The 27521-nt window shown below is 50.2% G+C and overlaps 1 protein-coding gene across 1 annotated transcript; it reads right to left on the bottom strand.

The window, feature by feature from the left end:
* Window positions 1–1119: 1119 nt before the first annotated feature.
* CD244 (CD244 molecule) lies at window positions 1120–26772 on the bottom strand. Its single transcript, XM_087828305.1, is given in 9 exon segments — window positions 1120–1758; window positions 2765–2821; window positions 10181–10246; window positions 12954–13019; window positions 14956–15023; window positions 15410–15517; window positions 17030–17080; window positions 17168–17524; window positions 26694–26772. Coding segments are annotated over 9 exon segments (906 nt in total). The 5' UTR covers window positions 26752–26772; the 3' UTR covers window positions 1120–1683.
* Between the last annotated feature and the right edge of the window lie 749 nt (window positions 26773–27521).

The following is a 27521-nucleotide window of genomic DNA, read 5'->3' as shown; positions in this document are numbered from 1 at the left end:
TCTCTGTGTAAATTAGTCTTGCGTAAGACGGGTATAACAGTAAGAAAAAATACTCACTTTCCTCCCCAGAGGAAGCCGCTGGTCTCATTGCCCGATTATCGGGACCTATGTGCTCCAGGTGGCTTTTCCATTCTGAGTTGGGGTGTCTTTGCACCATCTACACCTGTTCCTGCCCACTTCTCCTTGTGAACAAATGGCCAGAGGCAAAGGTTTCCTATGTGGAGGGGGGATCTCTGTATTTGAGTGAAGCCCAGGCCTGGCCCGTTGGAGAACTTGTCAGTGGCTTATGGCTGTTTAGTCTGCCTTCACTGAGGGGCTGCTTCTCTGCCTCTGCATCACCGTTATCCTTTCTTCCTCTGGAAGATGGGCCTGGGCAAGATGAGGATCTAGAAATGCCATAATCCTAGATCAGCAAGGAGAAGACACGAGTAACAGAATGGAAACCCATAAGGAACGGGCACATGGACAGAGAATGTGGTAGATTGCCAGCCCCTGGACTTGCTGTATCTGGACTTGCTGTGTGGTCTTTATGAACTGCCCAACCTCTCCACCCAATCTTATCCAGTCTGTAAATTGAGAGACTTGCTCTATTTATATATATATATATATATATATATATATATATATATATATGTCTTTATTGATTTCAGAGAGAGAAAAGAAGAGGGAGAGAGATAGAAACATCATTGATGAGAGAGTTGTCATTGATCGGCTGCCTCCTACACACCCCTGTCTGGGGATCTGCCTGCAACCCAGGCATGTGCCCTGACCGGGAATCAAACCACGATCTCCTGGATCCTAGGTCCATGCTCAACCGCTGTGCCATGCCTGGCTGAGCTATTTTTTTTTTTCTTCATTGCTTTTACAGAGAGAGTGGAGGGGGGGAGAGAGAGAAACATCAATGTGAGAGAGAGAAATGTCGATGTGAGAGAGAAACGTCAATGTGAGACACATTAATTGGTTGCCTCCTGCATGCAGCCAGGGCCAGGGACCAAGCCTGCAAGGGAAGTACAAGCTCTTGGCCAGAATCAAACCCAGGACCCTTCAGTCTGTGAGCCAACATGCTAATCACTGAGCCAAACTGGACAGGGTTTTTTTGTGTGTTTTTTTCTCCTTTTTTTTTTCTTTTGATTTGAGAGAAAGAGTAAGGGAGAGATGGAAGGGGTGGTGAGAGAAAGAGAAACATCAATTTGTTGTCCCACTTATTTATGCATTCATTGGTTGATTCTTGTATGTGCGCTGACCAGGGATCGAACCCACAACCTTGGTTATTGGAAGAAGGCTCTAACCAACTGAGCTACCCAGGGCAACAGCCCAGGGCAACAGCCTTACTCTTTTTATAAATATTTTTATTGATTTTTAGAGAGAAAGGAAGGGAGAGGGAGGGAGAGAAACATCGATGTGACAGCAAAACACCAATTGGCTTCCTCAGCATCCCACCAGGGATGGAGCCCGCAACCTCCAGGTGCACGGAACTATGCCCAACCAACCAAGCCACACCAGCCAGGGTGCCTTGCTCCTTTAATGCCTATTAGTAATCATTTTCAAAACAAAATATAGTCCATAACAAACTCCCAGACTAGGAACTTTTCTGTAGAGGCTCATGTGGTATCATCCATTGTACTGATTCCCAAAACAGATGCTGGTATGTAACAGAGGTGAGGACAGAAGTGGCCACTAGGATTATACAAAAAAGTTCTCCAGCTTCTTGTGAGCCAGTCAAGCAGGGTTCTGAGCTTTGGGTTGTATCCTTCCAACCTGCGGAAGAAACAAAGTTCAGACACTACCACTAGGAGATCCCATAGCAACCCTGTGGGATGTGGATTGTTACCCCATTTTACAGATTAAGAAAATGAAGCTGAGCCACTGACTGAAGTACAGGAGGGACTTGAGTCCAATTCTTCTGACTCCAAGTCGAGTGTTTTTTAACCGCACCATGCTTCCTCATGATTCCTCCTAGATTGCCTTGGACCACAAAGTGTCCTCTGCAATTCTGGACTGTCCAGTTGGCTTTAATGTGGAGCTACAGTCAGAATGCCAAGAAGCCCAGCAGGCACCCATCCTCCCCCTCCCTTGGGACCAATGGCAACATTGTTATTGGACCACGGGTGGAAGCTTGGGTGCAGTATGTGGTAATGGGGAACGTGGGGGTGCTCTCCATGCCTTATTTTCTGTGGGAAGTATAATTATACCTACTTCACACATTCTGTGGGGATTAAATGAGATAATTCATATGAAACCACTGGTAAGCCACTGTATACACAAGAAATCTTCAATAAATGTTGAGTCCCTACTTTCCATTCCCTAAGTGGTCTGATAGAAATCAATTCAGCCACCATGCTCAGGAGCACCAGCAGCAGCTTAAGATCGCCTGTGTTCTAGAATGATTCTCAATTACTTGCTAACTTTAAAAAGTCATTCAGACACACTAATCGTCCCTTCTCTGATTCCCCCATCCCCACAAACACACTTGGAAAGGAGAGGTGTCCTGTGCGTGACTCACAGCTGGGGAACTAGCCTGGGGATGGCCCTAATTTGAAACTCGAGCTCACCAGTAAGAGTCAAACACATAATATGACCTTGGGTTAGACCCTCACTTTCCTTGGACCTCAGTTTCTTCATCTCTAAAATGAGGATTTGGAATAGAATATGACTAAAATCCGTACAAATTTGAGACTCTGGATGACTTTTTCACAAGTGTACAACTAACTTCCCAGCTATGCTATGAGGGCTAAGGCCATTCAAAGGAGTTCTAGAATCTTACCTCTTCATAGATAGTGCTAATAAAGGAAGGGCTGTGGCTCCTCTTCTTGGATCCAGACTGAAATTCAGAGGGTAAAGAGTACTGAACTTCAGGTTGAGAAATGTCCCACTCCTAACTGGTGTGAGAGGTACCAAAAGAGATTCAGTGCCCACAAAGTCCTTGAAGTGTCCCCAACCAGAAGTGAATAGCATCTCCTACCCCAGGAGTGAACAATGGTGTTTGTGGTTTCCAGAGAAGGCGTAACATGTACTTGTCTATGATACGACATTTCTGAACCAAATTCAGAGTTTAGCATCCCACAGGCACACACCCCTCAGATCACACATACATATATTCCTGGCGCATGTGCGCACACACACACACACACACAGCCTTCAGACAAACCTAATGCAAACACAGGCTCTAATCATGTACTTGCTCAATGTATAGCACAGGCACGCACCGTGGTGGAGCTCAGAAGCACTTCCAGTAGTCTGAACAGTGTTCCAAATACAAAACCAAAGCCTGTGGCCCTGATGCCTGGACCATCTCTATGACATGTGTCATTGCATATAATTCAAATATAAATATTGCTCATGGTAGAATCCAAGTTGATTGGATGACTTACTGGAATAAGGGTGAATGAAAAGTCTGAAAATGTGTCCTAAACTTCACCCCCATTTGACACAAACACATGATCCCTGACCTGCTTGAACTCCATACCTCACAGTGTGACAGACCCTTAGCCTCTCATGTCACCATACTAAGCTTGTAGATCTGTACTGTGACTCCAGTCTTAGGAATATCACTTTTAATTAAAATATATATATATATCTTTATTGATTTCAGAGAGAGGAATGGAGAGGGAGAGGAAGAGATAGAAACATCAAGGATGAGAGAGTCATCATCAATCGGCTGCCTCCTGCACGCCCCCGACTGGGGATCAAGCCTGCAACCTGGGCATGTGCCCTGACTAGGAATCGAACCACAACCTCCTGGATCCTAGGGCAATGCTCAACCACTGAGCTATGCCTGGCCAGGCAAGAATATCATTCTTCCCACCCCCTCCCACCTGAGATGAAAAGTTGACAGTGGGTACCAGGATACCCAATTCTGTGGTTCCAGGTACACATAAGAGCTGTGATCCCAGCTTGAATCAGGATTCGAGGGGACTCTGATGGGTTGCCTCAGTCCAGAGGCCTCCACCATGAGTGACTGGACGACCTTTGTCTGGTTCCCTGAAGATCAATACTGTGTCTCTCTAGATCCAGTGCAGTCCTGCAGCTCAGGCCACATGCATTGGAAACCTCTTCTTTCTTTCACCATAGCCTCAGCTGGCCTATAAAGATTCCGTGGTCCTTCTGCACAAACCTCTTCCTCTCTGTTTGATTGTCCTCTGCTTCCCACAGAAACCCCTCAAGACACCTTTAACCCATTCTCCTGGTCTCAGAGCTGCTATTCTTCCCCAAACAGAACCAGAAAGGCATTTTCTATTTGGCCCACTAACATTGAAATACAGAGGATTAAAGATGGCAGCAGACTGAGTAGAAGCTACACTGACACTCTCCTAGGACCAAACTGGAATTACAACTAAAATATTTTTTAAAATCCTGAATAATCAACTGAAGACTACCTAGAGAGCACCCTCATAACCAAGGAGGAAAAGTGGAGACCACACAGAGACTGGTAGGAAATGCAGAGGCGTGAGAGGGCTGGCTGGGCTCCCACAGGCTGCAGCTGAAGGTCTGGAGGGATATCTCAGCTGTGGGAGGTTCCCACTGAGGACTCTGGAGCCTAAACCCCAGGCTGGGCTTCCCAGCTAAGAGCGCCAGAGCTGAGAAAGGTGCCCACATAACATCTGGCTGTAAAAGCAGCCGGGTTACTGTCTGCCAGGGAGAGACAGCTGGGAATGCAGGCCCCCTCTTAAAGAGCCAACACACAGTTTCATGTGCAGCCATTCACCTTGGGCTCTGTCAGAGGGAGGGCAACGTGGACTGGAGCTGTGTGAGGAGAACCTAGGGTTGTGGGATCTGGAGATAGAGCTCAGAGGGCACCATCTGGATTCCTGTGCCAAGTCGTTTCCCCGTACTGCAGAGGACATCTTTCTCAGGCACACATTTACCTTCCAAGAAGCTTTTGCATGAGGGGGACACAATTGCCCCATCCTGCTGGAAAACCTCTCACCCTACCCAGAGGAGTTTCTACAGCCTGAAGCTCGTTAAGAGAATCAGGTTAACAAGCCTATAGGCAGATGCAGACCTCACAGTGCTTTGAGTCTCTGCCTGATCTGCTTCTGGACCTGGGCCTTGGAAAAGCACTTTGGTGTGCATCTTGGTCATGTCCAAATGCATCAAGCCCTAACAGAGGGGACTTCAAGCTGTGTGTTGTTGATAGCTCCAAACAGAGTACTGAAGACCAGTCACAAACAGCATCTGACATTTGCCTGCACCAGAGACCTTCCAAATAGACTAAGAGTCCTAGCAGATCTAGCTAATACATAGAAACAAACCCAAATAGGCAGCCAAAATGGGGAGATAAAAAAACAAGCCCCAAATGAAAGAAAAAGAGAAGTCTCCAGAAAAAGAGCTAAGTAAAATGGAGATAAGCAATCTATCAGATATAGAGCTCATAATACTGATTGTAAGGATGCTCATCAGCATGAAAAAAGATACGGAAACTATGAAGGAAATTTAAAATGACATAGCAGAAATAAAGAATACAGTGGAAGGAATAACAGCAGATCAGAGGACGCTGAGGATCAGATCAGTGAATTAGAAGAGAAGGTAGAAAAAAAATCACTCAGAGATCCAAAAAGAAAAAACAATCAAAAAACAGGAGGACAGTCTAAGGGAGCTGTGGCACAACATGAAACATAACAATAGTCTCATCATAGGAGTGCCAGAGGAGGTCGAAAGTAAGCAAGGGTTAGAGAACCTGTTTGAAGAAATAATGGCAGAAAACTTCCCTAACCTGGTCAAGGAAAAAGTGACGCAAGTTCAGGAGGCACAGAGTCTGAAGCATGAAGAACCTAAAGAGGCCCACACCCAGACACATCATAATTAAAATGCCAAGAACTGAAGACAAAGAATATTAAAGGCAGCAAGTGAAAAAGCAATCTGTTACCTACAAAGGAGCTCCCATAAGGCTGTCAGCTGACTTCTCATCAGAAACTCTACAGGCCAGAAGGGAATGGCATGAAGTATTCCAGGTAATGCAAAGCAAGGAACTAAAACCAAGACTACTCTATCCAGCAAGGTTATCATTCAAAATAGATGGTGAAATAAAGAGCTTCCCAGGCAAAAAAAGCCTAAAGAAGTTTATCACCACCAAACCAGCATTGCAGGAAATGTTAAAGGGACTGTTGTAATTAGAAGTAGAAATAGAAGAAGTACTACAGGAAATGTTAAAGGGACAGCTGTAATTAGAAGTAGAAATAGAAGAAGTATTGCAGGAAATGTTAAAGGAACTGCTGTAATAATAAGAAGAAATAGAGAGAGAAACATAGGCATAAAGTATTAAAATGGCAGAGTATGGAAGAAACAAGATGGTGGCTTAGGTAACAGCTGTACCTGCCATCTCCCACAACCACATCAAAATTACAACTAAAATACAGAACAACCATCACCGAGAACCTCCTGAAATCTTGCTGAACAGAAGCCCATACCAGGGAAATGAAGAATAACCGAGATCAGTAGGAGGGGCAGAGATGCTGGCGGATCAGGGCCAAATCTCAGAGACGCAGCCGCGGACCCACACCCAGTGCAGCGGTTTAAACCCAGGAGGGACATCTCAGTGGGGGAGGTTTCCCGGAGTGAGGGAAAACTCCCACATCCGGTTTCCAGCCCAGGGCACCAGGGCCAGGAAGAGAAGTCCCCAAAACTTCGAGCTGTGAAAACCAGCGGGAACTGTGGTGGAGGGTCATGGAGGCTGCGGGAGTCCCAGGCTTTCCTCTTAAAGGGCCCGTGCACAGACTCACCCGGACTCGCTCCCTCTGAGCCCCAGAGCTGAGCAGCAGCTTAAAAGGAACCTGGGACACTTGGGAAGGAACTAACCTGCCTGAAATCGGGGCAAGAGGTGGAGGGGCGGCTTCCTCCCAGGCAGAAGGGCTGGCAGAGGCCATGGCTCCTTTGGCGAGCCCTCCCCGCACACAGGCAGCAGGCAGGTGCCATATTTTAATCACCAGCACCTCACTCACATCTTTGGCCCCTCTCCGGTGATTACCGGAGGCCCCACCACTCCCTACTTGCAAGCTCATCCAAGCCATTTCCAGGAGCTTTTCTGTGCAAGTGGCCTCTTGAGCCTCATGCTTAGGACTTTCCTAAAATGTCTCAAACAAGCAGAAACGTGCCCCATATGGCTTGATAAGTGGCCCCAGGCCTGGCACTAGCAGCAGCTGCATTGGCTTATAGCTTGGCCTCTTCTGGACACCTCCAAGCCAAGCACAAGCAGCAGCCAACTACGGTTTGCTGTGTAGCTCATGCTGGGTGGCCCTGGGCAAGGCACTGGCACAGGCTGACTTTGCACCTCCAGGGAGGCCCCAGAGACAGTGCACCTGGTGGTCAAACTTGACCATGCTTGATTACAACCCTACCACATCCAAGAGTGACACTCAAGGGCGCACTTGGTGAACACCAAAGCTCCGCTGAAGTAAATCCTGCTCCATAGGGGTTTCTCCAGCACAGCAGCTCTTTGGCTGTAGTTGCAGCTAGTCCTCACAGCTGATTTTCCAGGGGGTCAATTCCTCCAGGGACGCCAACAGCAACCAAGGCTCAACTACAACAGGACAGTGCACACAGCCCACACAGGGGAGCACCCAGAAGGCCCAGCTCAGGTGACTGAGGAGGCTGAGCCACTGGACCCTATAGGACACCTACTACACAAAGCGACTCTACAAATTCCAGGAGACACAGCAGCTCTACCTAATACATAGAAACAAACACCCGGAAGCAGCCAAAATGTGGAGGCAAAGAAACATGTCACAAAGGAAAGAACAGAAGAAATCTCTAGAAGAGGAACTAAACGAAATAGATCCAAGCAAGCTAGCAGATACAGAGTTCAGAATTTTGTTTATAAGGATGTTTAAGCATACTATTAGGGAAATAACTGAGAAAATTGATAACATAATAAAGTACCAATTTGAAATGAAGGCTACACAAACTGAAATGAAGAGTAATTTACAGGGAAACAACAGTAGAGTAGAGCTCAGCCGGACGTGGCTTGGCGGTTGAGCGTCAACCAAGGATCCAGGCGATCGGGGTTCGATTCCTGGTGAGGGCACATGCCCGGGTTGTGGGTTTGATCAATGACTCTCTCATCATTGATGTTTCTATCTCTCTCTCTCCCTTCTCCTTTCCTCTCTCTGAAATCAATAAAAATATATTTAAAAAAAAAAAAAAATCTTAAAAAAAAAAAAAACACAGTAGCTGAGAATCAAATCAGCAATTTGGAATATTAGGAAGCAAAAAGAAAAAAGAATTCAGAAATATGAAGATAGTATAAGAAGCCTCTGGGACAACTTCAAGAGGCCCAACATTTGTATTTTGGGGGGGCCAGAAGGGGAAGAAAGAGAGCAAGAAATTGAAAACCTATTTGAAAAAATAATTTCAGAAAACTTCCCCTACCTGGGGAAAGAAATAGACTTACAAGTCCAGGAAGCACAGAGGGTCCCAAACAAGAGGAACCCAAAGAGGCCCACACCAAGACACATCATAATTAAAATGCCAAATGTTAAAGACAAAGAGAGAATCTTAAAAGCAGCAAGAGAAAAGCAGTTAGTTACCTACAAGGGAGCACCCATAGGACTGTCAGCTGATTTCTCAACAGAAACCTTGCAGGCCAGAAGGGAGTGGCAAGAAATATTCAAAGTGATGAAAAACATGGAACTACAACCAAGATTGCTCTACCCAGCAAAGCTATCGTTTAGAATTGAAGGTCAGATAAAGAGCTTCACAGATAAGAAAAAGCTAAAGGAGTTCATCACCACCAGATCAGCACTACAGGAAAAGTTGAAGGGTCTTCTTTAAGAAGAAGCTAATGAACAAAAGAATCTGACGAACTAAATAGATCCAGAGACACTGACGCAGGCAACAGACGATCATATTCAGAGGAAAGAGGGAAGGGGGGTGGAGGGTGGGAAGAGATTAACCAAAGAAGTTATATGCATATATGCATAACCCATGGACATAGTCAATAATGGGATGAAGACCTGGGAGGGGGTGAGAGCGAAGTGGAGGGGGACAATTGAGGGGGGAAAATGGGAATTAAAATGGCAATAAATAAGGACCTATCAATAATAACCTTAAGAAATTTAAAGGAGAAATCAATAGCAATACAGTCATAGTCAGGGACTTTAACACTCCACTGACTTCACTGGATAGATTTTCCAGACAAAAAGTCAACACAAAAACAGTGACTCTAAATGGCACACTAGACCGCATGGATTTAATTGATATTTACAGAACATTTCACCCCACAGCTGCAGAATATACATTCCTCTCAAGTGCACATGGGTCATTCTCAAAGATAGACCACATGTTAGGACACAAAAACAAGTCTCTACAAGTTCAAGAAGATTGAAATCATATCAAGCATCTCAGATCACAAGGGCATGGAATTAGAAATTAACTACAGTACAAACACTCAAAAACATTCGAACACGTGGAGGCTAAACAGCATGTTATTAAACAATGAATGGGTTACCAATAAGCTCAAGAAAGAAATCAAAACTTCCTGGAAACAAAAGAAAATGAACATACAACAACCCAAAATCTATGGGACACAGGGAAAGCAGCCCTGAGAGGGAAGTTCATAACACCACAGGCCACCTCAAAAAGCAAGAAACATTTTTAGTAAACTATCTAACCCTACAACTGAAAGAATTAGAAAACTCCCCTGTGAAGCCGTCTGGACCAGGGCTTTTGTTTGCTGGGAGATTTTTTATTTCTGCTTTGATTTCATCAGTTGTTACTGGTCTATTCAGGTTTTCTGATTCTTCTGATTCAATTTTACATGGTCTCCCTCATATGTGGTAGCTAATAAACAAAATAGACTGAGGAACAAAATAGATCCAGAGACATAGAAGCATGGAACAGACTGAGGGATCTCAGTGGGAAGGCGGGGGTGGGGGAGTGGGTGGGGAGAGATTCATCGAAGAACTTATATGCATATATGCACAACCCATGGACATGGACAATAGTGTGGGGAAGGCCTGGGGGGCAGATGAGGGTGGAGGGGATCAATGGGGGAAAAATGGGGGATATCTGTAATACTTTCAACAATAAAGATAAATTTTTTAAAAAACACACATTTAAATAGTCATTTAACATGAGCTGCTCGAGTACACACAGTGGAAGAAGTGCTGCACTCTGCAAACACATACCTGCACTGTACCTGCAAACAAACACTTGCTTCAGTAGCACCCAGGAGGAGGAGACTCACCTTCCGGGAGGGCAGCACCACTGAATACAACGTAGTTGCAGTTTCTCGTGATGTGGAAGCAGAGGACTGATGAGAGAAATAAAATCATTTCAGAAGCATAGATCTAGCACAGCTCTAGGGAAGGAGTTATTGCTTCCATCCTCCCCTTCAATTCGGCCCAGAGAGAAGCTTTAAGTGTTAGTAAAAAGAGCCATGGACTAGTCAAGGTAGGACAACCTGAATACAAGTTCCTCTCTCTTAAAGACAGTTGCTACTTCCTGAGCACACACTCTGTACCTGTATTATCCTCTAATTTTTTTTTTTAATATGTTTTTATTGATTTCAGAGAGAGGAAGGGAGAGGGAGAGAGCAACATCAATGACGAGTTATTGATTGGCTGCCTCCCGCACACCCCACACCAGGGATCGAGCCCAAAACCCGGGTATGTGGCTGACCGGGAATCAAGCTGCAATCTCCTGGATCCTAGGTCAATGCTCAACTGCTGAGCCACGCCAGCCAGGCTCCCCTAATCCTTTTAATACTCCTACACATTAGAAATGACTATAATTTGCCTCATTCTATAGATGAGGCTCCAAAAAGGTGAGTAGCCCAAGTCATGGTGTTCATAGGAGAAGCAGGATCTAAGCCCAGACTCCCCAGGGTCCTTTCCTCAGCATCTCAAAGCCTCCTTTTGGTGACATGCTTTCCTTCTCTGGATCTAAAACAAGCATTCTCGAACGCAGGTAACCATCCTCCTTCTGCAATGCTCCAGAGCAGAAACCTCACTCTCCCTCAACATCTCAAATTTCTCTTCTTGAAATGCAATGTGGCTAAAGATGGGCAACTGGCAGAATCAATCGCTGTTATATCTGTGGACAAAAAAGGGGCCACATTCTAAACCTGACATGTCAGGGGAGGCCTGCGTGGCAGCCCTGCAAACTCAGAGACCTAAAGCACCCCACAGGAAGGTCTGAAATTAAAACTTTTTATTTTTATTATTATTATTTTTAAATATATCTTTATTGATTTCAGAGAGAGGAAAGGAGAGGGAGAGAGGGAGATAGAAACATCAATGATTTAGGAGTCATTGATCGGCTGCAGCCCACAACCCGGGCATGTGCCCTGACTGGGAATCGAACCCCGATCGCCTGGGTCCTAGGTCAACGCTCAACTGCTGAGCCAAGCCCGGCCGGGCTGAAATTAACTTTTTAACTAAAAGCCAGTCATGGTGGGTAGTAATGTCCTAGGCCTGTATCTTCCTTGACAAAGGTCAATCTTTACCTTAACTGAGCCTGTCTATTGTCTTTTTGCATCTACAGTAACAAGTTTGAAATGTCAGAATAATCTCCTTTCCCAGACCCCTCAGGGCACAATCTCCCACCAGAGCAAAAGACCACAGAGCCCCTCATTGTTACCATTTATCGTGTTAACTGCTGACTGTTAACTATCAGGCTCCTACAAATGTATAAGAAGTGTGTCTATCATTTTACTCTCTATCCAATGCCAGAGGTTTCCCCACTTTGCTTTCTCCCGCCTCCCTAATCTATCACCTGTAGATTTCATGGAACCCTCTTATCTCTTCTCTTTTGAATCTAATGTATAAAATAAGGTGCAAAACTGCCCTTCTCCAGAGCATTTTCTCAATAGGTGAAGATTTTGATTCCCAACAATTGTCATCAGTTTGGCACAAATAAACTCATAAAAATTCTTACAGGTTTGTACTCTTTAAGGCTCTTTGACTTGACTCAATGAGTCCCATTTTCTTAAGGGGAGTGGGAGGAGGCAACACCCTTCTTGGGAATTCCAAAGGGGCTCTGAATGGCTGAACACCCCCCTCCCCTTTGCTCCCCTTCTCTGCCCTTTCTCTCCTCTCTGCCCCTTCCCTTCCTCCTCTCCCTCCAGTTCTGGATCTTTCTCTGAAGCCTATCCCCAAGGATTTTCTTTGTCCTGCGGCTAGGCCACCAAACTGAAGAGGTTGCTGCTTCAGGTCAAAGTTCTTTAACAAAACAAAACCAAAAAAAAAGGGAATCTTTATCAGAACTTTCTCATCATCAGCCACCAGGAGGCAGTGTTTCCCTAGAGATGCACAGCCTGGGTTATGTCAACGTCATCTTGGCTGCCCATATTAAAGGGCTTCCCCAGTTTATGGGTAAATTTCTATAATTCCAGAATGTTACAGACACCGCGGGATGGAGATGCAGAAACCATTTGGCTCAGCTTTGCCACTACCCAGCTACGTGGCCTCGAGCATATTAGTTTACCCCTGAGTCTGTTTCCTCAACTGCAAAATGAGGTTTGTATTAGATCTACATTATGAGGCTGTTATGGAAGATTTGTTTGAAAAAATGGACATAATGAGCACTTCATAAATGTTGTTGTTAAGTCATAATAACATGAAAGAGAACAACACAGAACTGGTCTTTCCAGAAAACGGGTACAAGAAGTGGAGATAAAAGGGCAAGCTCCCCAAGTCTTGGAAGCAGCAGGGAGAGAAAACCAACAGAAGCCAAGTTCCCATCAGGTTCCTCCTCCTGCAACTGCATCTGGGCCACACCTCTGGCCAGCACGGAAGGGCACATTCTGCCTTGGACTTGAGGCTCTGTCAGCTGTGGAGACCCCAGACCACTCAGAGCTTGTCAACCAACTTCATGCAGCTGGTGCCAAGCCACCTGCCCCTGCGGGAGCACCAAGATCTTACTCTGCCGTTCAAGGGTGTGAGTTTTTTGGGGGAGCGGGGGTGATGAGAAAGCTGCATAGACAGGTGTGGACTGGAAGAGAGAAGCCAGAATGGTACCTGGGGCAAGATCACGGAGTAGACAGTGTTCCCTTTCCCAGGGGAATTCTGCTCTTGCTTCTGCTCCTGCAGGAGAAATAGTAAAAGACATGTGGTAATATTAGCAGAAGACTCAGTCTTGCAGATTTGGGTCAAGTAGGGAAAGAGCAAAAAGAAGAGGAACTCCCTCCCGGGAGCCTGGGAGGGAACAGTCATCAGTCACCCAGGACAGGGGAGACAGAGAAAGAGCAATTCTGGAGCAGCAGTTCCTGTTGGGACTGAGGCACTGCCGTGGTGGGAAGGGACCCAAGGGGTTCCTGTCATCTGCTCTACTTTGGTAACTGGGAAATTTCCCTTTGCTGACTCCTTGACTAAGTTTCCACAGATAACGGCCCTGAGCTCTGCATAGAGCTAGGTCTGAGCCTTTCCTTGGGACACTGACTCAGTGGCTTTAGATGTTTTCAAGCCTCCAACGTAGAGCTAGCCTTGGTGGTCAGCTTGCCCTTGGCCTCCAGCCAGCCTCCTGGGCAGATGCAGTGCTGGGTGAAGCCCTGGACCCAAGGACAGAGGCAGCATTTCCCTCTCTCAATCCTGCCCCCACAGATGGGGTTGGAGGTATTTCATGCTCTCCGCCCCCACCCCCATGAGGGTATATCACCAGGATGGGCTCTGGGGGGTTCAGTGCACACCAGAGGACCCAAGAGGAGCAGAGAAACACCAGCTTTCCTCTGAGGCTGGAGAGTCACAAGCATCTGGCAAAAACCAGGACAGAAACCAGGACTCTTGTTTTTCTCTTCTTCCCAGACCTTCAGGAAGTGTCTCCAGGAAGGTCCAGCTAGGGCTCAAGTGAGATCACATGAAGCTTGAGGTTGAAGCCTCTGGAGAGAATCTTGGAGACAGCAGGGAGAGGCCTGGGAGGGACGAGACCACGAGGGGATGAGCCCCTGGGTCAGAAACAGAGTAATGGGCCTGAATCCCCAATAGGTTATTTTTTTAATCTTAAGTAATTATTTCCTCCAATAGTCTCCTTCGTTTCCCTAATCTAAAGTGACCTTCACTGGGTGGAGGTTATTTTTAGCAAGTCTTTGAGCATCAGTGGCTGTAGGTATTTGTACTTGCTGTGATTTGTACCAGGGTTTGGTTCTGATGGGAGAGGCACAGACGCCCAATATTCCACTGCTAGGACGTGGACAGGCTGGAGGAGCTCCTCTGACCCCAGTCCCCGCGGAGCCTGAGGGAGGCTGCATCTCTCTTGGCTGTTCCACGAGACCCCACACATGTGACTTCCTGCCTAGATGCCCCAGGCCAAGCACCAGGAATGGTGGTGGGAAGAGGGTCCTTCCTGTCCTCCCTTCCCAATGGGCAGTTCAGGGAGTCACTGCCCATACCCTGGGCCTGTCCTCACATCTTGCCTTGCAGCCCCTCTGCGGTGCCCTCCTCTCTTCACCTCTGAGTTGCGGAGAGTTGGCCCTGCCTGCAGACACTGGCCCCGGCACATTGCCTTGGTGCAGTCTCACTCTCTCCAGATCAGGCTTCTTCCTCCAAAAGCAGTTTGAACACAGACCACTGAGGCAGCTGCAGGACTGCAGCGCTCAGCCTGGTCGGCTGACATCCTCCCCAGGGGGCAATGATGAAGGGAACCACAGCAGGAAACGGACTTACAGGGATGCAAGCATTTGTGGTCAGACACAAAATACAGGAAGGTGCACCTTAGAGCAGCCTCTGGAAACAAGGGCACCAGGGGAGCAGAGGCAGCACCTGCCCTGGGGTCCCAACCCTTTTCAGTAGGTGCGATTCTGCACCCAGATGCCCTTCAGGCTCATTTCATCTTCGCACTCCCTGTTTTCTCTTTCTGTCCATGGCCAGAGCTAGGACGCTGAGGGAGAGGGAGAGAGATGGAAGGGTCAAGGATCACTTTAAGAGGGCAACTGGGTTCTCCTCGTCCCCCTGCTCAGAATAGCCATCGTCCTAAGAGTGTTTTCCAGACTGGTTGAGAGAAACCCCAGCCCACAGGGCGCCATACTTGATTGCTCCTAATTGGCAGGTTGTTGACATCTTCATAAACTGTCAGAAATTCCTCTGGGCTGGGCTCTGTGTGAGGAAAAGCAAAGAACAGAGCTGCACAGTCCTCCAGGAAGCATCCTATCCAGGCTCCGGCTCCTGCAATCCCACCCTCACCCCAGATGGCCAAGACCTTGAGAAAGGTTCTAGAGAGGAAGCAGGTTAGTGCTCTTCCCAGGACACCCAAAGAGCTCAGGGCAGCAACCCACCCGACAGTCTCTCCCAAACGAGCCACTGCCAGTAAAGCTGCATGTTGGGGATCAGACTGTGCACATCTGGGGCCCCCCCGCAGGAGGTGAGATCTGGGAGCAAAGGCCCAGCAACCATTGTTTTCCCTCCCCGACCACATGCACATGTCCCCAGCACCACAGCCAGGGATGGCAAGTCAGGCAGCACAACTCGGGACCTCTACTTACCTGGCGGCTTCCTCTTCCTTCTCCACACACAGAACCAGACGAGGGTGCCGAAAAACAGTGTGGTTATGAGAACCATGATGGTCATCAAAAGGGGCAGGAGGCCGAATCCTGAGGGACAGGAAGGCACAGGAGTGAGGACTCCACCTCCTCTCCCTTCCGACCAGCCCGCTGCAGGCTGCTCTCACACCCTGTGAATTCACAAGGTTGTCTCCCTGCTCAGCTGGATGACCTCCCCTGAGTGACACTATGAGCATGAGAATTAGACAGGCTTGGTTCAGATTCTAATTCTAGAACCTCTGTGCCGTGAGGCAAGTTCCTTAACCTCTCTGCAGATAAGGTTATCTACTAATGAAGGTTAATCACATGATCCAACAGATGCAAAGCACAGTAAATGTTACATCAATCCATTCCTTTGTTTTTAAACCAACAAACTCTTGTAGCCTGTCTGCTGGTGGGCAGAGTGAGTCTTCAGTTTTGCCTCCAGCCTCCACTGCTCTTCCTCATGTGGACATCTGCCTTAGCATCTGTCACATATGTAGCCTGGTGTGTATGTAGTACAGTTAACGAGGGGGAAGGGAAAGGAATTAAGTGTTCCAGATGCTGGCTCTTTACAAATATTATCTTATTTAATCTTAATAGTAACTCTGTTAGGTGTTTCCCATTTTGCCTGAGAAAATCCGAGGCTCCAAGAGGCTGACGCTTCTGCCTAAGATCACAGAGCTTGTGAAGGGTGCAGCAGCCGTGGATGACGTGACCCAGAAGAGTGTCCTTGTCTCCACGTTGCTTCAGCTTGCTCAGTTCTTCTTTGCCTGTGAGCACTTACTTTGTTGTCCCTATTTGGTTAAAAGTTCCTTAAAGCTTAGGACTGTGGATTGTTTTTGCCCATGTTGATGCCACATTAAGCCTTATTTATCTAATAAAAAGTGGTGCAAAGTTAGCTCTGGGTAACTCTCAGGATAAGCACAAACAATAAGCCAAGACCTCTGCCCAGTGCCCCTGTGACTATTCTGATGCTGTCACGGCTGTAGGGCGAAGTTATCTCTTGGGGAACTACATGCTTGGGAAAGTGTCACTCAAGAGGAGGAACAGGTCTCTGTCACTTTCAGAAGAAGAAAATAACCCACAGCCAGGGCCAGGCTGTCACTCACCAAACAACTAAGCATTTCCTATGTGAAGGGAAGGTGCCCATCTCCCAGAAAAATGTTCTTGATGGGGGCAAAATTCTTCCCAGACTCAGGCCTGGCTGTACAGGACATCTGCTTAGAGGCCAGAAGCCCCCGGTGAAGGGCTACAAGCCAAGGGGTGTCATCCCCAAGTCTCATCTGCTCATGAGCCTGGTGATGGGTCCAGCACCCTCAGCCCCTGCTCTAGCCCAGAGCGCTGCACTTGCTCAAGTGGGCACTCAGGTAGCTCTGGCTGAGCTTTAGGGTCTGGTGTGCCCAGCTGACAGGGTTGCTGACATTGCAAGTGTACATGTGGGAGGCGTTGACATTGACATCAATCTGATCCTCCAGTCGGAGAGGTTCCTCTGCATCAGGATCTGCTCACTCCCGTTGTACCAGGCATAGCTCACATCACCACATCTGGAGACTGAGCAGGACAGAATCACTTGGCACTTACCTCCATCCAGGGCCCCCGACTCCTCTTTCATCCCGGAGTTCCCATCAGGGTCTGGAAGCAGAGATTTGGATCAGGAAGGCACTGCAAACACAAGTCCTGCAGGAGCTGGGGGCAGAGAGAGCTGTCCCGGGCACTCACCAGTTACAGAAACATTGAAATAGTGTGTTGTAGTCCTCCCCGAATCATTGGTGACCTCCAGAGAGTAGATACCGCTGTCCTGATGCTGAGCTGCCTTGATGAGAAGACTTAGGTCCTTGATCGTAAAATTGAATCTCTTGCTGAATTGATCACCAGAATTCCATTTTACATCATGCAAACCAGATTCATTCTTCCAAGTGAGTATCAGACAATCTTGTGCCATTGAACGCAGCTGTACCTTCCATTCGGCAGAGGTCACCCATGTCTCTGAGTTGCGGGGGTGTAACAAATAAGATGTTCCCAGGGATATTTCCACAGGTTGAGCAGAATTGGAGGATTCTTGGAAAGAGAAACCAGCTGCAGGGACAGGAAGGGTGTCAGACCTCAGCATGCGGGCAGTCGATGTGACTTCCCTGAGCCGAGAGGAGGCGGCACACAGGAGAGCCTCAGAGTACACACCCTTTATTGGCGCCCCTTCTTCCCTGAGCCCTGAAGGAGCCCACAAGCCCATAATGAGAGCTAACATCTCTGGAGTCTTACCATGGCACAGGTAGGTTGTAAACTCTTTACATGTCTTTTTTTCTTTGATCCTATAAATACTTCTTAATTTATTTTTTAAACAATTGTGCTGTTAACCCTTTTACAGGGCAACAAGCTATGTGAAAAGTACAAACCTTTTTGTGAAATGTGATATTGAGGGGTTTCCCATAGCCTGTTGTGTATGCTCCGGACCCATACATACTGTACAGGGGGGAGCTAGAGTCCATGAGCAAGCTGCCAAGGACTTTTTACATGGCAGTGATTTCCCTTCACAGTGACGCTACAAGATGCTTTTTTTATTTTTAGGGAGGGAGGGAGGAGCTGGACATCGATATAGGAGAGACACATCCATCGGTTGCCTCCAGCACGCGCCCTGACCAGGGCGAGATTGAACCTGCAAGCCAGGCATGTGCTCTTGACCAGGAATTGAACCCTCGAACCACTGGTGTGCAAGCCGACACTCTAACCACTGAGCCACACTGGCCAGGGCCCTGACAAGATTCTTATCCCCATCTTACAGGTGAGGAAACAGATTTAGAAAGAACTTAAAAGTAACCCCAAGTTACACAGTGAGAAAGATGAGCTTGCAACCCAGTCAATGTGGCTTGAGAGGGTGAATTCTTAACTACAGTGCTCTAAATACACATCCTATCCTCCCTGCAGCACTGGGGTGACCACTGGTGGCCAGCGGTGACCACTACAAGTTCTGAATGATCAGACCCAGTAAGATGAACACTCCACGCTGAACTCAATGGCTCCCTCCTCTGCTTTCCCATAGAGCTGGACTCCTAACTGCCCGGGAGAGCTTGGCACAGCAAACTGTGCTCATTCCTCATTAATGTGTGCCAGTTTTTCAGTCACTGGAAGGTCTCCACAAGTATTGCTCCGTAGAAAAAGAAAAATACACTGCCCAGGCACATCCCAGCACCTCCCTGACAGTAGATCGAGGTGGGAACTGCTGGGCTTGAAGGTGTGATGCAGGTTCCTCGTCACTGCCCCACAGAGCAGCCAGCAACCAGTGGAGGAAAGAGTTGTTCCTGTGGCCATTTTTGGCAAGAAAGCTACATCGTATTGCCCATGGAGGCAGGAAATAAACAAGTCTGTCTGAATGGGCTGAGGGGGCAGTCAAGGAGAATTTGGAGGAGAGATTAGGAGATGGGATATTAATACAAACAGATCTATTAAGATGACGATATTGAGACAAGAGTGATGGAGGGGGATTTTTACATGTTCACATGCATTGTAAGTGCACTCACGCTCAGCCATGCCTTCACCCCAACATTCCTGCAAGACACTGAGCAAATAATTAAAGGACCTGTAATTATTATTTGTTTGATATAACATGTCCTTTGATCATGACACCCTGAGATTGAAACACATGACTCGAAGAGGATCTGCCTGTGGCCACCGAGAGCAGAGACTGTGCCATGCATCTCTGTGGTCTTCGGAATACACATGAGAACAGGCCAACTGCACAAAAATCCCGAGTACACAGGGGAATGGAAAAATAATTAATAAACCTACAAAAAGGATATCAGTTACCCAGTCTAGACTGCAACCCCACTGTGAACTCTTCATGCATGAGGCATGGCCCTGACTCCCAAGAATCTGTGGTCTGGAAACAGACCATACTTATATTCTACAGCTCTCACTATTGGCTGAGAAAAGTAATCACCTAAGGAATTTTAATTCTGATAATGGGAGACCAGGTAAAGACATGCTAACCAATGCTCCCATGAAGAATAACTAAGAAAAAATGGGCAAAATATAAAAGCATGTTGTTAAAGGCATCAGAGAGCTAAATAAAACGGTGACAGGTTAAGGGCCAGGATCTGAAAGAAGGAAACTCAGACATGTGAGACCAGTGTTCTTATTGCTGTTCCCTGGAGGCATCTTCCGATTCCATAAAAAGCAGCTGAAAGGCTGAGCAGCAGAGCAGAGCTTACAACCAACTGGAGGAACCAACAGAGCAGGGGCCTCACGTTAGGAAGGGACTGTGCCTACATCCGTCAGACTTGGGGCTGGTGCCATGAATGGCTACACACTAAGAATTAGGAACAAGCAAGAGCCCTAGCCGGGTGGCTCAGCATGTCAGAACGTCGTCCTGACACACCAAGGTCGTGGGTTTGATCCCTAGTCAGGGCACATACAAGAACCAACCAACGATGCATCAGTCAGCGGAGCAACCCGTTGGTTTTTCTCTTTCCCTTCCTCTCTGTCTCTCCAAAAATCAATCAATACATTTTTTTTAAAAGAGTGAACAAGAAATTGACCAGCTCTTACAGAAACTCAAACCCAATTTTTTTTTTAAATCAAGGTACGAGGTTATCATATCTCCCTTTCCTTTTTTTAATCCTCACCCAAAGATACTTTTTTCATTGCTTTTCTTTTTAAAAAAAAAAAAATCTTTATTGATTTCAGAGAGAGGAAGGGAGAGGGAGAGAGATAGAAACATCAATGATGAGAGTCTTTGATCCGCTGCCTCCTGCACACCCCCTGCTGGGGATCAAGGAGCCCACAATCTGGGCATGTGCCCTGACCAGGAATTGAACCCTGATCTCCTGGATCCTAGGTCAATGCTCAACAGCTGAGCCACACCCGGCCGGGCTCATTGCTTTTCAAAGAGAGTGGAAGGGAGAGAGAGAAACATCAAATAGTTGCCTCCCACACTCGCCTCAACCAGGGCCGGGGATCGGAATCCAGCCTGTAACTGAGGTACATGCCCTCGATTAGAATCGAACCTGAGATGCTTCAGTCCTCGGGCCGACGCTCTAACCACTAATCCAAACCAGCCAGGACTCAAATCCAATTCTGAGTCATGTCCACCCTGACTTGGACTACAGTGCTATAGGGCCTCTAGTGTTTCCAACCTGGGTTCCGACTCGAGGCAAATATAAATCATTCTTGGAGGGAAATAACATCAACTAGAGCATTAAATTATTTCTACAATGTTTCATATATAATGCCCAAAATGAAACAAAAAATAAACAGGCCTAACAAGAGGAAACACATCCAAAAAATCAAAAGAAAGCAGCCACAGAAACAGACCCAAGGGGCATCTTGATAATAAAAGTATTAATAGTAAACTTTAAGGTAATTATTATGTTCAAGGAAATAAAGTATAAGTTTGAGAATTTCAGCAGAGAACTAGTGTGACAATGCAAAAATGGTCACTCCCCTTGCAGTGTTACTTAACAGCTCCTCCTGAAATTGCGCCTTTTCAATAACATGCAGCAGATATCACACTGTGCCTGCTGCAAGCCTCGGTCTGAGGCCATGCAAGTCCTGCTGGTTCTCATAGAATCTTGCATGGATGAGGCTGAGGCTGATGTGTAGAGAAGCTGGAGACAGCCTGCTGGGGTAGCTAAGGAGACACAGGGAAGAAAGACACAGGAGGAAAAGCAGTGGTTTTCCAATAGTTTTTTTAATTGGGTGGGGAGACTGAAGAAAGAGTAGGAAGCTGGCAGAAAGAAGCAGCTGGAGGAAGATCAGAGATGTGATCAGGGCTGAGCAGGCCCTGGCCAGCTCCTGGTGAAGCAGTGATGCTCGAGCCCAAGGAGGGGCCAGCCATGGAAGGGCCAGCACCGAGCTCAGAGCAGAGGCCAGTGTGGTCATTTATGGGAGAGGTGAGGTGGCTGACACTGGGGAGCCCCTCACTGGTGCCCTGACATTGGGGAATTTTGGTGGTGGGGTGGGCGGAGCCCTTCTTGGACCCAGAGGGCACAGGCTGGTGGAGGCGGTGATGGTGGAGCAGGATCAGCAAAGGCACTGAAGATCTGGAGTCACCTCTTGGGGAAAATGGGAGAAGCTGTGGATCCGACACGAGAGTTCCCAGGACACTGAGGGCCCACCTGAGATCAGAGGTTCTGACTTTGTCCTGCAGCCACTACAGTCCAGTGGGGGCGGGAGGAGGATGGCGGGAGCGAGGCAGGGCTGGGAGGGCCTGGGGCCAGGCTGAGGTGGTGGGACAGACAGAGAGCAAGGTACTAGGTACTGGGTATTGTGACTGATATCAAAAGGTCTCAGGCTCTGTCCCAGAGGGTTGTGCACAACAAATGGAGAGGCAAGAAATGCCAGCATGGAAAGACAACTTCAACACAATTCTCATGTGCTTAGTGAGGGACCAAGGAGCCCGGACAGTGAGTGCTGGGGGCTCAGAGGGCATATTGCCTGGTCAGAGGAGGCCCAGGAGCTGCCGCCTCTGCTACTGCTCAGCAGTTTCCAGGCCCCTCTTCCGGTGGTTAAGAATAAATGTGGTGAAGCAGTAGCTCTGCAGAGGAAGGGCACAGGCCAGCAGCAACACTGCCCCCTCCAGCAGTGGCAACTAGCATGGAGGACAGTCAGGGAGAGCATCTGGCCCAGCAGGCAGTCCCTCTCTGGTGACTGAGCCCAGAGCCAGAGCTATAGCCTCCAGAGCTTCCTCTGACCTGGAGGCTGATGGAGGGGCGAGACTGACCTCCAGGGTGGAGGGTGCAGGGGGAGCCTCAGAGCAGTGTAACTTCCCCCAGCCGACAAAAGGATGTTGAGGTTTTCTCAGCTCAGGGTTATGCCTAAAGGCTTGAGATGAAGGCAACCGAAGGGGTTTGCTGCTGGGGTCAGGGTGAAGGGAGCCCAGTGAGATTCCAAAATGCAGGGGCAGGGTTGGTCCATCGAGGTAAAATCCTAAAGTAGGTCCAGTGCCCTCCAGAACCCAAGTCCCACTTCATCTCCGCTCCTGCACTCTACCCAGCTCCACCCTTGGGGACTTCATACTGACACATTCACAAGCACTGCAACTCCTTACCTCTATCAAAGTTACCTAGCCCATGGCCCACTCTTAGTATCAGTTAACTGAATAATCTCACTTATAATACTGTCCTTCAAGAAAAAAGTCCAGTTCCATTGAAATGCTGTGTGTTCCCTACTTCTGATCAGGCTGTTCCCTCTGCTTAGATTGCCTTCTCCCCTCTCCCAAACTCCTATTTCTCCTTGAACGCCCCTCCCCCAGTGTCCATAGCTAGGAGGAACCTCCATTTTCTCAGTTCCCCTTGTTCTCTAAATACAGCTTGCCTGTGAGTTACTCAGCATTTTCTGTCTTCCCTTATACTTATTTTACATTACTATAAATTACTATAATGTAGGACTTCCATGCAAAAGACCAGGGAAGCCACAGAGAGGTGGCCCCCTGGGGCCCCCACCTTTGCCTTACAGGCTTCCGGCTCCTGCACTTTCCTTTCCCAGAGGCAATGGGGAGCTCTCAGGTACTGCTTGGTTTAACCACTTCAGAAAACAGTTTGGCAGCCTCTGCTGCAGGTATGTGCACATACCCCATGCTTGTGCCCTGGAGATACACCCAGTATACATGCAGAACAAAAATCACAGACAGCCTGGCCAGCAGGCCAGCATGGCTCAGTGGTTGAGCATCAACCCATGAACCAGGAGATGGCAGAAGAGAAAAGCAAAATGACCCAGGCTACTTAGAGCTCGCCAGGGACCCCAGCCAGAGCATCTATTCAGGTTCCTCCTTAAGAAGTGAGCTTCAGCACCACCTGCATGAACAGCTGCAGCCGTTACAGCTGATCTGGCAGGTGTGGGCCCCGGCTCCAGTTTTGCCCACAGCCCCTAGGCACTGGCAACCTCCAGAGTGTCCTTTGGGGTTTCCTCAGAATGCACCGCCAAAACCTGAATTTAGGGTCCAAAGTGAACTTTAGGCCTCTGAGATGCTTGAAAATGATTCATTTATTCACTCAACTAACATGTTTTGAGCAACTGCTGTGTTGGCTACTTTGTTGCACACTAATCACAGGTGTAATTATGTATTGAATCATGTGACAGACATCAGCTCTGTGAACCTAAGGGCCATCCCCCACTGAATCCTCAATACCCAGCCCAAACATATCCAGGGAAAGAATGGGAGTGGAGAGGAAGATGCCACTGTAGAAACAGAGTATTTCACAGTATGATGTAATAATATGACTAAATGTCTTGAATATACGTTCCTTTATAAGTTTTGAGGTCTCCCTAAGTTCCTGGTTATGATAAGAAACCTCGGAAAAGAGCCACAGGCTAAAGCTTTATCATCTTATCTCAAGATTTTCTCACTCGCTTTCTGTTAGTAGTGAGGAAGGGCTACTGAATGGTCTCTCTTGACTTCCACTCTGATTACAAAGCTAAGTGGAATAGCCCTGCCTCCCAAGAGCTGAGTAACATGAGCACTCACTGGGGGACTTGTGAGAACTCAATTTTCTAAGCACTTAGTATTTGTTTTGTGTGTGTGTGTGTGTGTGTAATACCCCTTTGTTGATTTCAGAGAGAGGAAGGGAGGGAGATAGAAACATCAGTGATGAGACAGTCATCGATGGGCTGCCTCCTGAACAACCCTGAGGATGGAGCCTGCAACCTGGGCATGTGCCCTGACCAGAAATCGAACCACGATCTCCTGGTTCATGGGTCAATGCTCACCCACTGAGTCATGCTGGCCAGGCAGCACTTTGTATTTGTATCTCTCATCTAATCCTCGCAATATTCCCACAAAGCAGGCACCACTGTTGACCTCATTTTACACATTGAGAAACTGAAAAAGAGAAGGGGAGTTCCCATTCTCAAGGCCACAGAAGTCGTACGTGCTTTTCCCAGGGAAACTCTTCAGAGCACAGGTAAACTCTCACTTTATTCGTTCATTCAATTCATCTTAAATGAGAGTCCGTCTGTGCCAGATGCTATTCTACACGATGAAGGTACCGCAGTGAACAGTCAGACAAGCCCTGGCCTCAAGGACGTTGCATCCCAGTGACATACAGAGGCGCCTGGGAGACAGAAAATAAGTAAACAGGATACTGTGTAAAACGGAGATGCATACTACAGAGGAAAATAAGCAGGGGGGTAAGGCATTGCCAGGTGCCAGGGCTGACATTTAGTGGGGAGACATCACTGGAAAGGTGGAGTCTGAGCAGAGCCCTGAGGGGTTGAGGCGGAAGCCCTGTGGTGAGGGAGGAGCCACCCCGGGGGAAGCCCACGGGCCAGTGTGGCCGCGACAGTGAGCAGCAGGGAAGAAGGGCATGTGGTCAGGGAGGCCGCGGGAGGGGAGCAGCCTGCGGAGACGCACAGCTGAAGGGCTTGCGCGGATCTTACGCTGATCACATTCTCCAGTAGCCCAAGTTTTTTGTGTGTGATTTTTTAATTTTCTTTTTTATTGATTTCAGAGAGAGGAAGGGAGGAGAGAGGAAAACATCAATGATGAGAGTCATTGATCCGCTGCCTCCTGCTCGGCCCCGGATCCAGCCGCAACCCCGGCGAGCCCTGACCGGGAATGGAGCTGAGCTCTCCCGGCTCCCGCCCACATCCCACCCCTGAGCCGCGCCTGCCAGGTTGTAGCCCAAGCTTTTAAGAAAACATTTCACTGTAATCACTCTCCTGATGGAAGGCAATGGGGAAAAAAGACCAGCATCGCTTTTGTGGTATTCTTGCCAAAATGGCTGACCTGAATCACACGAGGAAATGTCAGACAGACCCAGATCGAGGAGCCTCTACGACACTGGCCATCTCCACAAATGTCAGTACCGTGCAAGACAGGAAAGCGGGGAACCACGGACTCCTGGTGACCAACAGCACGGGGCTGCACACGCGGCGGGAGGCGGCCCGCGGGCCGGGCGGGCCGGGGCTCTGCGGGCGGCCGAGGGGCTGCGGGTCCAGCCCGCGCGGCCTGGGTGGGGCCGGCCCGGCCCGGGCGGGGGCAGCGGGCGACGCCCCCCGCTCCGCTGCCCGAGGAGCAGCGCAGAAGCACCTTGGGGTGAGGCCTGAGAACAATGATTTGGAAAGTATCTCTGATGGCATCAGTACTGTTTGCTAAACTTGGGAACTGTGGTGATGTGGTGCAATGTGGTGACTCTCCTGTTCTTACAAGTTTTGTGCCAAAACACTCTGGGACAAGGGGCATTACTCTCAAACGGCTCAACAAAAATCGCTATTGGTACAGGTTTCCGTGCACAGACACACACGGAAAGAAACGGAGCAGATGTGACTGGTGTTCACTGGTGATCTTGGTGAAGGAAACACAAGAATTTTTGTACTATTCTTACAATTGCTCTGGGATTCCAACATTATTTCAAGCTATAAATTTAAAGAATTGAAGGAGCGGCTCTGCCCGCCTCCGCGGTTCCCGCCCCGGCGCCGCCCGGGCCCAGCACCTCCCGCGGGTCTGCAGAGCCGGCCGAGCGCGGCCCGGGCTAGGCCTCGCCGCCCCCCCCCAGACTCCCCCTCGGCCTCGCCGCCCCCCCGGACTCCCCCTCGGCCTCGCCGCCCCCCCCCGGACTCCCCCTCGGCCTCGCCGCCCCCCCGGACTCCCCGTCGGCCTCGCCGACCCCCCCGGACTCCCCCTCGGCCTCGCCGCCCCCCCCGGACTCCCCCTCGGCCTCGCCGACACCCCCGGACTCCCCCTCGGCCTCGCCGACACCCCCGGACTCCCCCTCGGCCTCGCCGACACCCCCGGACTCCCCCTCGGCCTCGCCGACACCCCCGGACTCCCCCTCGGCCTCGCCGCCCCCCGCGCCCCGGCGCCCCCCCCCATCGCCCGCCCCGGCCGCCAGCCCCGCCGCAGCCTCCTCACCGGCCCGACAAACCCTCCCGGCCTCAGCGTCCCCCTCACAGCCGGTGTCCCCTCCCGCCCGACCCACGGTGCCCTCGAGGAGACGTCGGTCCGTCCAGGCTCCGCGGGGCGCTGCCCGCAGCCGGGTCCCGGCGCCGCCGGTTGGCTGAGCGGCGGCCTCCCCGCCCGGCCGTCAGCGTCTCCCTCACGCTTCCCGGCCCTCGAGCGGCGGCGCCAGCCACGCGCCCTCCGGCCTCCCAGCCCGCAGGAGGCCTCTCCCGCCGCCAAGGGGGCTGGAGCCTGCGGCGGCCCGGGCAGCCCCTCCAGGCCCGTCCCGTCAGCCCGGCCGCCCACCTGTCGGGAGGCGCTCGGCGCGCGCCCGGCGCAGCCCCAGGAGGCCGGCCCTGCCCGCGGGGCCCTCACCTTCGCAGCGGCGCCCGCGCAGGAACAGCAGCGCGAGGGCGACGGCCGGCGCCCACATCCCCGCAGGACCGGGCTCGGGCTCCCGGCCCCGGCAGCAGGCGGGTCGGCGGCACCTCGCTGCCGTCGCGGCCACAGTTTCCTCAACCGGACGCGCTCTCGTCGGCCGAGAGCTGGCGGCGCTGCTGAAAAAGCCGCGGGGGCCGGACCTGGCTGGCGGCTCCACAGCTCGGCGCGCAGGCTTCCCGCCGGGGGGGCCGCCCCCCACCGCGCCCACCGCGCCCGCCGCGCCGCTCCCCGGCCCGCGGCGTCGCGGGGGCGGAGCCAGGCCCCCGGCACTGCCGGCGGCGAACAGCCAACGCCTCGGGGCGGGGGGGCGCGGGCCGGGGGGGCGCTGGGCGTCCATTCCCCGCACGGCGGCGGCGAAGCCTGAGCAGCGGCGCCCAACTCGGAGCGGCTGCGCCCGCCGGCACCCCCGCGCTCCCCGCCTCAGCGCACGCAGCCCGGGCCCTCTCCCGCCGCCCGCTTTCCCCTCGGCGGCCAACGCTCCCCGCCGCCCGCGGCCCGCCCCGGCCCCGGCCCCGCAGCCGGCGCGCGGCGCTGAGCAGGCGGCCGGAGCGGAGTCCAGACGCGGCCCCGCCGGGAAGCGGCCCGGGGCGCTTTCCACGCGGACCGCGGGTCTCCGCAGCCGGGCGCGGGGCCCACCCGCCCGCTGCTGCCCTCGGGAGGGCGGCGGCCCCGCCAGCTCCTCGGCGGCCCCGCCGTGGCTCCCCCGGGGAACTATAAGCCGCCTTCCGCCCGTCCCAAGCCCCAGCGCACCCGCCTCCTGAC

The sequence above is a fragment of the Miniopterus natalensis genome, chromosome 19 (genome assembly GCF_054644295.1).
Source record: "Miniopterus natalensis isolate mMinNat1 chromosome 19, mMinNat1.hap1, whole genome shotgun sequence".
NCBI lineage: Eukaryota > Metazoa > Chordata > Mammalia > Chiroptera > Miniopteridae > Miniopterus > Miniopterus natalensis.
The sequence above is the reverse complement of the archived record's forward strand: the minus strand, read 5'-3'. Positions and strand labels throughout refer to the sequence as shown.